We start from the raw sequence: 13,201 nt of genomic DNA on the forward strand, positions 1-13,201 counted from the left end.
TGTGCGAGTGTGCGTGTGTGCGTGTGTGTGTTGTTTTCCTGCTAGTGGCTCTGTAGTACAGCTCTCTTCCTGTAAAAAAGAAAAAGAAATGTAATTGAATTGAGGCGCAAAGTGAAAGAATAGGTGTGAAATGATGTGCCAGGCTGTCTGTAGTACGCAGATGGGCCGTGGAACGCCGCTGGAATTCTAGCGAGGGGCGGTGCCGCGGAGACCAATCAGCTGCACAGCTCCTCGCTTCCCATTAGCGCAGAGCGGGGAGGAAATCTCATTAGAGCAGAATGAGGCGACGGTCCGTTCTGTTATACATACAAGATGAACATTGAATTAGTCATTTCATGTGCAATAGAAACTGCTCTACAGAGTCTGAGTTTACTACAGAATGTATGAATGACGTCTTTGGACTAAATGTGGAGAAATTAATGGGTTAATTTGTAAATTGGTTACATTAGTAATTAGTTACATGTGGTAATTTAGCTGATGCCTTTATCTAAATCAATGTAAAAAATGAAATACACAATTTCTTTCTGAAGCTGGATTTTGGTACTCACATCCAGAGTTTTCTAGATGGTCAGGGTTGAGCTTGCATTCCCCTGGCCTGACTGCAGACTTGTTTTTGCTATTTGGTTCGATAATACCATAAAAAACCTGGCTTGAACTCACAAAACAAATGCAGTAACCAGGGACCCATCTAAGTGATTGAAATGGAGCTGGCTCACTGTATTTCACTCTATAGGTTAATGATATAGCAATTAACATCCACCTGCTCCGCTTGGCTGGGTAATGATTGCAGCGAAAACCGAGGAGAAATGTCTGATTAACATTGACGGGACAAGAGAACACAATATGAAACAGGCTCGACAAAGGACCAATGCAAAACGTTGTTTTTGTCTGGTATTATATGTAATTGTCATTATATGTAATCTGTTATTATATGGTCATATTTACCCAATTTACCCAACACAGTTACATGAATCCACCACACAGACTTAAGACACATGCTGTATTAACCTGAATTATATGTTTTGGTTCCTGAGGGATACATTCAGCACCGAACCAACGGAATGCTCTCCGAATGGTTTGTATCCAAGTGTTTATATGTAGTTAGCATAAATTACACGGCCCAGGGAATTGAGATAATGACTCCATTCGATGAGTTTTGTTTTCGCGCAGGAGGGGAAAGCAGTCATAACGTTCTAGGGCGTTGTACCTCCGAAACCGACAGTCACAAAGGACATCCTTAGTTAACGGCGAGGCGGAACAAATGTTACTCACCCGCGCGTCATCAGAGGTAAAACCTGAATACATTAACGGCTTGACCTGAATGTGAGGACAGACGGAGAACACACCGGAACAAACCACATTTACCCCACAAACCGCCCGATAACAAACGCCCGCTCCTCTGGTTTTCAATACGAAAACTGCGTCCTTTATCTCATGGGTGGGAGGGAAAGTGTTGGGAAGATGTTTTTCTTTGCATAACAGTAGCTGCAGCTGCAGCCACACCAGGACACAGGTAGATGTTGTACACACACCACTTTCTTGGCAAGATGTTCCAGCCAGAGCGGGTGGTAAATGCTTCCGTGTCAGAGCTCTCTTTGAAGGTGTGTGGGGATGGGCGGGTTCATCCTGTGCACCTTGATTATTCAAATGAACCACAGGGGCTGGGTGTGCATCCTCACCCAGCCCCAGAGTCTACTCAGTCTGACTCGTGTCTGTTGAGGCTCCTTAAACCAGCCACCGACCTCACAGGACCACACACACACTCCACAATGGCCCAAAAAATTGGCAGAGCTTCTTTCTCGTGCTCCGGTTCTGCAGTTCAAGAGAGGCGAGATTGGCAATATGGTGCAGCCTTATCTTGTGGAACAAGGACACAACCAATGACAACAAGTCAGAATGATGGTTGTCGATGCCAAACTGTGTCTCCTCCTGAAAAGTAATCCCCCGCCCGAGCCCTGTTTGCGATGGTCGGCCGATTTGAGCAGGAATATACCACACAGTGCTCTGGCATCTTGTGTCTTCTACCACTACCCAACAAGAGTATGACCGGTCCAAGATGGCGGCAGCATTTCTTGCGCCTTGCAGCCGATGCGGCGTTGACTATTTATTATGTCTATGGTTTGAAGTACTGCACATCTGGAGGAGCGTGGGAGGAGCCGTGTCTCAGTGTGCACGGTGCGTGTGCACGTGCAGAGGATACTTAGTGGGAATAGAAAAAAGAAAGGGAAGGAGAGATCTATTTTTAACCAGCCTCAGGGAGTCTTTATTTGTGCGTTGCCCTTGTAGGTGCTAACTCATTCTTATTTTAGTAATGGTGGCATGGCCTGAATCAATCATTTACCTATTAAGATGCCCTTCTCTTATCTGAGCAGAGGACCGCCCACCTCCAGCCCACAGGGACCCCATACTTGCACATGTACAGGTTGGATAACCAGGCACACGTATATGCAAACATCACACACACACACACACCCGCACACACACTCTCACTCTCTCTCTCTCTCTCACAGGGACCCCTACTTTCACATGTATAGCTTCATGCACACACAATCACACTCCCAGAGGGACCCCTTAGAGATATATATAGCTTGGAGAAACACGCACCAATGCATGTATGCAAGTGCACATGCACATGCACACACACACACTCACATTAACCCCATGCATTCAGATATCGAATGAAGAGACATGCACACACACACACACAGACATCCTGTATGACACACGCACATGCACACACGCACACACGCACACACGCACACACGCACACACACACACACACACACACACACACACACACACACACACAATTAAAGTGCCTCTGACTTTACAGTGCATCAGTAAAGTCAGTAGAGGATTAAGTCTACGACAGCGTTCCAGATTGCCATGAAAGAAACATGCTGCGGTTTGCAAACATTATTAGTCACAAAGGAAGCACAAAGAAGCAGGTAGCAAGAAACAGGTAGCAGGAAGCAGGAAGCTGCTCAGGGTGATGTTTGGGGGTGTGCTTAGCTATTATTGAGTTGCTGCGACCTCCTTCAAATCCTCCTTCCTTCCCTGTTCCCTCCTCTCTCAGCTCCAGCCCACCAGTCCCTCATCTCCAGGCAATTTCCATGTGGCCTAAAACCAGCCCTGACTGCTATATTTATCAATGTGGGCCTGGAAGGAGACAAATTGTCCTTAATACCTGTGGGACCCTTTGTGCTATCTCTCTTCTCTCCCTTTCCATTTTTTAAATGCAGCCTCTCTCTCTCTCTCTCTCTTTTCCTTTCTCTCTCTCTCTCTCTCTCTCTCTCTCTCTCTCTCTCTCTCTCTCTCCTCTCTCTCTCTCTCTCTCTCTCTCTCTCTCTCTCTCTATCTTTCTCTCACGGCCCCTCCCTCTCTGTCGCTTGCTCATGCATCTCTCTCCCTTTGTAACCCCTCTATTAGCTTCTGTCTCTCCTTTCCAGCACAAATCATCTCTGTAATGACTTTCTTTATTTGGGTGCACGTTTTATCGGTACGTTGTTCCAAACCGAAGCAGGGATTCTTTTATTCCCTTCAATATTGTCTGGAATTTTCTGTCTTTCTCTCACTGTCTGTCTGTCTGTCCCTCTATCTCTCAGTCTTGTTTATCCATTTCTCTACTAATCTGTTTTTCTCGCTCTTCATCTCGCCCATCCCTCTTTCCTTCCCTCTCTCTGTCTTTTTATCTCTGTCACCCTCCCACCCTCTTCACTCTCTTTCTCTCTCCCTCTCTCTCTCTCCCTGCTCTCTCATTGCTCCCTCTCTCTCCCTTCCTATCTCTCTCTATCTCTCTCCACCAGGCTCTTGGTTTTGGTTGCCCTATCCGTCTCGCCATCCTTATCTCTCTCCCTCTTTTCCTCCGCCTCCCCCCCTCTCTTTATCTCTTGCCTCCATCATCCCACTCTCCTTCCCCACCTAAGTCCCTCCCTCTCTCCCTCCCTGTCTCCCTGTCTCTCCCCTGTCTCTATCACTCCCTCTCTGTCTCCCCCCTCTTTCTCTCTCTCTCCCTCTCCCTCTCCCTCTCCGTCTCTATCTCTATCCCCATGTCTCTCTCCCAGCCGGGCAGGTCAAGCCCAGGGCCAGGCCCAGGCTTAAGTAGTAATAGGAACCTTAGTGGTCAGATCTATTTTCTGCTGTGTGCAGGCAGAGTTGGGCCAGCCTATCCCATGTGATTACAGAGTGTGAAGTGACATTGAAACCTGGGATCAGTCCTTTGTCTTTATCTGGCTTTTCTGTGGAAAAAGCACACACAAGTACACACGTATGCATGCACACACACATATACACCCGCACGCACACACACACACACACACACACACACTCGCGCATGCACGCACACATATAAACACACACACACACACACACACACAATAGCGTGTGCAAACACTAAACACATAGGTGCATGCACACATATATACCTACAAACATACAAAAGGACTTTGAATAATATATTTCAATATTTATAAATTAATATACATTAAAAAACAACAAAATACATGTCCATAATACTTTTGGGCAACTCATGTTGTACACGCTACGTTCAAAAGGTGGCGCAAAAAGGCAGGTAAAATGAAGGTTACATCAAGTGGCTTTAGTAACATAAAAAGGAAAGTTTTTACGTAAATCGTTGGATAACTATTTCCATTTTCTGGAGTAACAAGAACTGCTACTTTCTCTGCATGTCGTTCCCCTGACCTTTCAGCCAGGTTGTCAGCTGGTGAGTGTGAGTGGGGACCGAGCTCTTACGTGATTGGCTTGTGAAAAGGAAAATCAACAGGCATTCAGCACACACGATGGGTTGGAACGTGGTACAAGTCAAGACTTTCAGCACCCATATTATTATTATAACTCACACATATAACGTATTGAAATGTAAATGTAGGCAGTGATTGATATGAACCAAATATGATGAACAATTCATCGGCATAGGATATGACGCTATACAATACAAGACCCATGTATACATGACCTTCTGTTCATCCTCTCTATGGAATAGTTTTAAAAGCTAAGTTTAGTTTAAAATGACAGCCTCAGACCATGCTTAAATATCGGACGTTATGAAATATCAAGATAGGTTTTCAAGTGTGGTGTTCTTATTTCACCATGCATAAGCATGTTACACAGTTTCTTTACATAATCCTCGGATATCGACACTCATGCATGCGATTTGGGCCATCACTTGGCCCAGGGGAGAACGTGTAGAAGTGTGTGTGTGTGTGTGTGTGTGTGTGTGGGGGGGGGGGGGGGGTTAGGGTTAGTACATGTGTGTTAGCCAATGATCTAAGTGTGTACCCATCTGTAAGTGTCAGGCGACGATGCTTGGAGACTGTTCTGACAACTGATTGGAGAAAACTTGGGTAATGTGACTTCCATATCCCCCCCCACTCCTCCATACCAACCCCCGGAAAAACCCAGAGTTAAGATGACATTTAAATCAGGCCTAGACCGTTGTGTATTAGCGTATTAGCTGTGTGTGTGCGTGCACGCGTGTGTGTGTGTGTGTGTGTGTGTGTGTGTGTGTGCGTGCGTGCGTGATGGATTCCCAGGAGGTTTAATCCTGAGCTGCTGTGTGTGCGGTCGTGCGGGGCGTGCATGTTTGGCGGTTGCTGAGTAAATAATTGATCAAGCAGCCAGGATCAATGTGGGGAGGAGACACTGGTAAATGAGGCCCTGTCTGAACCCCCCCTCAAAAAAAATGCCTTTCAGCTAAATTAAATTCAATTAATTGGGCTTCAGGAAAACAAATGCACGAATAAAACCCGGGGAACATGTAAGTGAGTTTGCTTTCAATCCCGATGGCGCTGCGGGGTTCTGCTCCTTAAAGAGCACCTGGGACCCCGGGGACACGCACGGCAGACCGCACGCCGACGGGGATCAATGCAAAGTTCATTCGTTTGGTGTGTCTGCGTCCTGGCCATGTCTGTGGGGCTGCCCATCGATTCACCTCGGACGTGTACGTTCGCCCGTTCATCCGTTAATGTGGCCATCCATTAATCCGTTGAATCATTTGTTTGTTTGTCTGTGCATGAGCCACTGTACGTCCCTCCATCTTTCCATCAATTCCTCTGGGTGTCTATGAAGGCATGCCTGCAAGCAGGCATTCATTCATTCGCTCATGTTCATCAATCATATATTTGTCCATTTAAGTCATGAATGTTACTGTCCATCCTTGCCTTCACTAATTCAGTCATCCTTTCATAAAGTCATTGATTCATCCATCCATTTGTGCCTTTATGCAACCTTCCATTCATCCGATCCATTCATTCCTTCATTCATTCATTCACTTAGGAAAACATTCAATGTCATGGATGGGTGTGAATTGATTAAGTCGATCAATTCAATTAATTATAACGTAAACACTGTGCTTGATCATCGAATGTCTCCCTACGGGCCTTGTGTGTGTGTGTGTGTATGTGGTGTGTGTGTATGTGGCGTGTGTGTGTGCGCATGGGTGTATTTGATGTGAGGCATGTAGGGGAATTGTCTCTGTGTTGACTCTACCAGAATACATTACATTCCCATAGGTAGCATGTAGCCCCAACATGCTATCATAATGAATATTCATGAGGTTGCTCCAAGCCCCAATGGGACCCAATCTCTCTGCTCAGCCACCAGCACTGTGTGACAGGCCCATCTGTGTGTGAGGGATGGCGGCGGCGGTGATTGCTTTGTTGTGTGCATCCGCGTCGTAATGGTTAATCATCACAAGGTAAACACTGAGATGGATCATGTGATAGACGCCTGAGCAGGGGGGAGGGACGGCGCCGTGCTAGCGTCCGCCTCGCCTCAGCCAAAGGCCCGGTCTGGTCTTAGCCTCAGCGCTTTGTCACTTTTATAGGACATAAATATGCCTACATGATGTTTATTAATGTTTCTCCTGCTTCCTGGTGCTAATGTATTCATGAGAACGAATGTAAGATGGTTCTAACACTATTCATCATCCTCTCTTCCACCCTCTCCCACCGTTTATCTCTCTCTCTCTCTCTCTCTCGCTCTCTGGCAACCTCTCTTTTTCCTCTATCTATCTCCAGCCCTATAGAGTCCTGTCAGAACTTCTACAAAGACTTCACGTTACAGATCGACATGGCCTTCAACGTCTTCTTCCTCCTGTACTTTGGTTTGCGGGTACGTTTACACATTACAAATCGCAAGGGTACACATACACCAACACAATAATGCTGATGGCGTCTTTTGAAATATGATAACAAAAGATGTTAAAAGAGAGAGAATTCTTCCCCCACAATTTCCATTCATCGTTAATGCTAGAAATACACCCCCACATGTCAAACCAAGGTACTTTTAGTTCTTGTATTGCAAATAGTGGAACACAACATCCGTCAATGTCGACATGGTTACACATTTGTCATTCGGCTGACCGTCCTTAACATAAAGATAATCTTAGAATGCCCTTTTCCGGTTTGTTTCCAAAACCCCCATTTGTTAGCTGCCACTGAGCATTGCGCCAACTTAAGACCGATGACAACTAGCCTTTAGCGCTGCTAAGCTGCTACGCTGCTGATGCCTCACTGCTGCTGTGCTCTGTTCTTATCCAGTTCATCGCGGCCAACGATAAGCTGTGGTTCTGGTTGGAGGTCAACTCTGTGGTGGACTTCTTCACCGTGCCCCCTGTGTTTGTCTCCGTATACTTGAACAGAAGCTGGCTCGGTGAGTCTGCCCATCTGTCTGTCCATCTCCTCATATGCACCCATCACAGTATGTATGGGTTGATGGTTGTGTTTGGTGTTTGGTGTTCTGTGTGGAGTCAGGTAAGGCCTTAATGAGATGATTGCTGACCGGTGAGGTGCTCTGCCTGGCACACCTCAAGACTGGCACAGGTGCTACCTGTGTTCCTCATATGTACACACACATGCACACGCACACGTACTCACACGCAGACACTTTTAGTCCCAAAGTGGGAGGAACACCTTGACCTGTATTGTGTAGCGGCCTACTTGCTCTGTGCATTTAGATGACCCTGTCCTACATGCCACTGCAGTAAAGGGAATGAGGTTGCTTTCTCTACGGGTCTCTCTGTGTATCCAGGTCCGCAACAGGACCTGGATATCACAGCTTGTAGACGGCTCGGTGTATCTTAGATCACTGTTGACTTCATCCCAACCCCGGTGTCGTGGATAGGGTGTTTGGCTCCCCACCTGATGTGTCACTGGGTTTTGAGCTCCAATGTCCGCAACCTAACCTGTAGGCCTCCTGGAGCAAAACACCCTCAACTCTACCTGCTCCTGAATTACCTTCATTTTCAAATTGCTTTGGATTAAATTATTATTATTACTAGAGTCATGGAACCGTAACACCTTCAAGATACGCAAAAGTAACACAAGACAAGAAAACAAACAGGTTACATCAAATCATCTGATATGATACGCATACCGTATGAACCAGAGAAGCATCAGGATACCATCAAATGTAGTTTTCTTCCCGGAAAACTTTTCACAATCGTGATGAAAGGGTCCCAGCTACAGTGTGTGTTACCAGCAGTTCTTCAGAGGGATTATACAATACCCTTCCCTTGATCCTCCAGGTCATTAAAAAGAGCAGTAGCTTGTGAATTGCCCAAGCCAGATGTATTATGAATGCGGCGACGGGCTACGTGCTACCACAGCCGTGCTAGCTACACTAAGCTACCCTATTGGAAATCTGTAATTGACGATGCGAAGAGGTCTCCGTCTCCTTCCCAGAATGCCCCAGGTGCGACCGCCCCTGCAATGATGAAAAACCATGCAAGCGGAGGTCTTAACTCCTCGCTGACACTATAGCCATGCAGCATAGTCGTGCAAGTTGAAGATAAGCCTGGCAAGGTGGGGAGGAGACAGGGAATTGGCCCCCAAAAGATGGCTTTGATATCGATGAAAGGAGGGGATCACGGATTTCTTATTCTTATTTCATATCCTCTGTCCCTTTTTAAGATCGTCACACGATATCTGCAGCAAGAATGGTTTTGTATTTTATTTCATTCCCTTTGAATGACGTGAATTTCTTTTTTTTTGGACCGTAAAATCCCATCACTCACAGTGATTCAATTATAAACACAATTAAATACCACGGTGTGAACTACATTTACCATGTCGGACTGTACTTCCTAAAGGTTTTAATGGTGCCTACTTTCTACATTTACAATGTGTCGGATACACTCCTCCTGAATGCTGTTTGGGTGCTGGTGTTTTTGGCAGTAAAGCCCACAAGGAACGACCTAATGCTAATGCTTCTTGATATATTACTATGCATGTGGTATATGATATCACTGCTTCATTACCCAAACACTTAAGGAAATGAGAATGACGATGCATATTGAGTCGTCTGCCTGTGTCCATGAGGTAACCGTCGACGTTCCGGTCCCTATACCTAGACGTACGTGACAATGAGAGCCGGCCGCTCCCTGACCACCTCAGTCCCTCCGGATCCATGAATCACCCGGCCCATTATCCCAGCGCTTCCCCCGGACACCTCCCAGTAGAATAATTGTTTCCCCAATAATCAATAACGTCCGTCCATAAAACCCGCTCTATTCATTTTGGTAAGTGTACACTTTTGCATCAGGCTCTGTGTTTTCTTGTCCTTCATATAATTAAGAACCAGTGTGGCAGTTAGGGCCAGGAAGGCCGTAAAGGGTTTTTGTTGACCGTTTGCTTTTTTTGTTGTTGCAAAAATAGACCCACTTTCTCGTCTCTTACCTGCATATGAATACACACACACCTCTACTGCCTCTTGCCTGACCCCCCTGACCGATAGCAAGGCCGGGGGTAGGGATACGTGGGTAATAAATAAATAACAGACCGGTGAAAACAGGTTCTGGCCCCTGCCCCCCGTGCCGGCGGTCTGGTCTGGTCTATACTCTATAGGCTTGTAAATTTATGCCGCAATCATTTTCTAATCACCTCAGCTCCGCTCGAACAAATTGGACACTCATGAGCAAGGGAGAAGGAAAGGGGGGAGAGGAAAAAGAAAGAGTAAAAAGAAATGAGGCTCATACTAAAAAGGCTAAGCGAAAGTTGTTAATGAAAATTTTCAGCCTAATCTTCTTATACCACTTGGGCTGGTGGCTCCTGGGAGAGTCAGAGCCGTGGCAGAGGTTGGATTAGCGCAGCGCTCTTTGAACGTTGCTAGCAGCCACTAAGAGCTCCGAGAACAACCCACTCACCCCACCACAACTCACCGCCCTTCGACTACCTCTACTACACCACCTACGCCCTACACAGCGTCTCCCTGGTGTTTTGATACCATTTGATGGAGTTGAACCACTAGGTAGTGATTTGTTATTAGTCTTTTCAGAATCTTCTCACTAGTGACATCACAAGTGGGAGTGTCCACACAGATGATGGATGGACTGGGGCTTGCTGGTTCGGTCCCCAGCTGCTCTTATCCGAGTGTTGAGGTGTCCTTCAGCGAGACACCTAACCCTAACTGATCCTGACTAGCTGGCTGAATGTGAGGCACTCACTGTGATGTGCTTTAAGTGGCCGCAGGATATAATAGCACAACTGTATATCAATTAAGGCAAATTTAATATACCATTCATTTAATTTACAATTTATGGATCACACTTCACAACTGACAGTAACATAAGCGGCCCTTCAAGTGTATATCATTTGTTCTGTATTGATCGAGTGAACGTTTGATCCATCAGAGTGTTGATGGATCAAACACAGCAAGCCAAGCCAAGTTGAACAAACATGCACATCACACTGCAGACTTTCTGGACTATTACAAAACTACAGGCCGTCCTTCTATTTCATTTTAAACTGACACTGCCCTCTAGTGGTTCTTGGATGTAGTGTCAGTATCGGGCCCTTGAAGAGGTTTTCCATAGACATGGGTGCATGCAAGCTTGCTATAGCCTTTTCTTCAATGACAAGAGCCACCCTGGCCAGTAAATAAAGGAGAGGAAAACTCATGTCTTTGTGCGGCTTATGCCTCCCGTCAATGGCTCTGCAGCATTACTGCACTGTGCATGCCTCATACTGAAGAGATGCACTATTCTAAAGAGAGTAGGGCCGGGTGGTGGTTTACCAGGGGCTTAGAGAGGGACTTGATGCTTTTATGAATTAACATGCACTTGTAGTGGTGTACAGCTTGCTCGTGTGTGTGTGTGTGTGTGTGTGTGTGTGTGTGTGTGTGTGTGTGTGTGTGTGGGGTAAAGTATAATCTCCTCCCAGGCTGCTGATTGATAAAAGACCCGTGCAGCGGGCCGGCAGGACCTCGTGACCGGAGGTGTACAGGCTCTTTGTTCTTGGCTCTCAGGACCTCAATAAAATTACTCTCTCTGAATGAGCATCTGGCCAGCGGACACGTGTGTGTGGGTGGTTGTGGTGTGTGTAATGTGTGTGCTTGTGATATAATGACTGTGTGTGTTTGTGATGTAATGGGCTTGTGTGTGCACTGTGTGTGTGTGTGTGTGTGTGTGTGTGTGATATAATGTGTGTGTGTGTGTGTGTGTGTGTGTGTGTGTGATATAATGTGTGTGTGTGTGTGTGTGTGTGTGTGATATAATGTGTGTGTGTGTGTGTGTGTGTACAGAAGAGGATTTGCCGTGTGTGGGGAAGGGGATTTTCTCTCGCTGAGGACACATGTGTTCTCTGGACCAGATATTCATTGAGATTTTTTTTCCTGGCATCTGTGGTGGATTCAACCCCCCCCCCCCCCCCCCCGGGTCCTCCCCTTCTAAACCCGCCCCCGCAACCCCATCACCCCCTCCCTCCATCACCCCCTCCCTCCTCCATCCCTGTGCAACGAGGTACAAATCAACAAACAACCATCAGAACCCTGCCCACACACACAATCACTATCACACACACACACACACACACACACACACACACACACACACACACACGCGCGCGCACTTACGCACACGCACACATACATATACACACACACAAGTACTATCACACATACACACACCACACACACACACACACACACACACACACACACACACACATATATATATGTGTATATATATATATATATATATATACATATATACACGTACTATCACACACACACACACACAAACACACACTTTCAATAACAAAGCATAAACACACACGCACACTATTGCACACCATCCCACTATAACACTCACAAACAAGCATAAACAAACCAGAAACACACACATTAAAGTACAAACTATCCCACACACACACACACACACACACACATACACACACAGACACGCTCAAAAAACGAACACACACACTCACATACACACATGCCTACACATTCACACATACTCAACCGTGAACACTGAAAAAGATATGCATGCACACATGCATATCTATGCGTATTTGCACAGAAGCACATAGGCATACTCTGCGTGAAAGCATGCAGACACAGATGCTACGAGTGCTCGGCTCAAACGCGAAAGCTGACCAATTACTTATCCAAATTAGATCTGCATCCAACCTCTGCGCAGACCAGGAGCTAACACACGATCCACCACAACTCGTCATTGACGCAGCATTAATCAAGCTCATTTGAATAACACCATAATCATATATACCAACCAGAAAACAAATGACCCTCAGTGCTAGAATGACGACGATGTTCTCGATGGCTAAATTATTCCCATGTTTGAAATTCGTCTCGGAAAAAGGGTTGAGTTAAGGCCGGACAAATGGACATCAACCCATGCAGGGTGGGTTCTACTGGATACTCATAGCAAGTTCTTTGTGTGTTGTCATTCCACAAATATAAATTTTACTAAAAGCAAACCGCCCTGAATCTCTCACCGGGCGAGAGACCTAGGATGGATCCATATCTGTGTCGTACCATTGTATCACCTCTCGTTCCTGGCACCTGGATTATTTAATCCTGTTCCACAGTTGTTTTTTCCCATCTCATTTTATATCATTTTTCATCAGTGGGGTTCAGGTGGGTTTTATACAAAGCCCCACCTCCAGGCGTGGATTTCGATTGGCGAGTGGAGATTAGTAATCCTGTCAGAATAATAATAATCATAAAAAAACCTAAAAACCAGCGACTCCACCTCCAGTGAATGATGACATGCGATGGTTTGAGCCCCTGAGGCGGCTGTGTAGACGGATGTGACAGGTATAACGCCGGGCTCTTTCTCCCTCTCCCCTCGGTGTCTAGACTTTAGCTAGAAGGATACGACCCAGAACAGTGAGAGACAGCTTCATAGCCACACTACCGCTATTCCTGCCCAGTGACTCAGCAC

The 13,201-nt window shown here is 46.2% G+C and overlaps 1 protein-coding gene across 1 annotated transcript in view; it reads left to right on the forward strand.

The window, feature by feature from the left end:
- LOC311350581 (calcium-activated potassium channel subunit alpha-1a-like) overlaps positions 1 to 13,201 on the forward strand; it is a gene marked incomplete at its 5' end in the record, with an annotated part of 141,150 nt that overhangs the window by 65,775 nt on the left and 62,174 nt on the right. Inside the window, 2 exon segments of the mRNA XM_084470640.1 lie at positions 7,038 to 7,131; positions 7,560 to 7,671. Coding sequence (XP_084326766.1) covers positions 7,038 to 7,131; positions 7,560 to 7,671 — 206 coding nt within the window.

This window comes from Micromesistius poutassou (genome assembly GCF_964030765.1).
Source record: "Micromesistius poutassou genome assembly, chromosome: 7".
NCBI classification, from domain to species: Eukaryota; Metazoa; Chordata; class Actinopteri; order Gadiformes; family Gadidae; genus Micromesistius; species Micromesistius poutassou.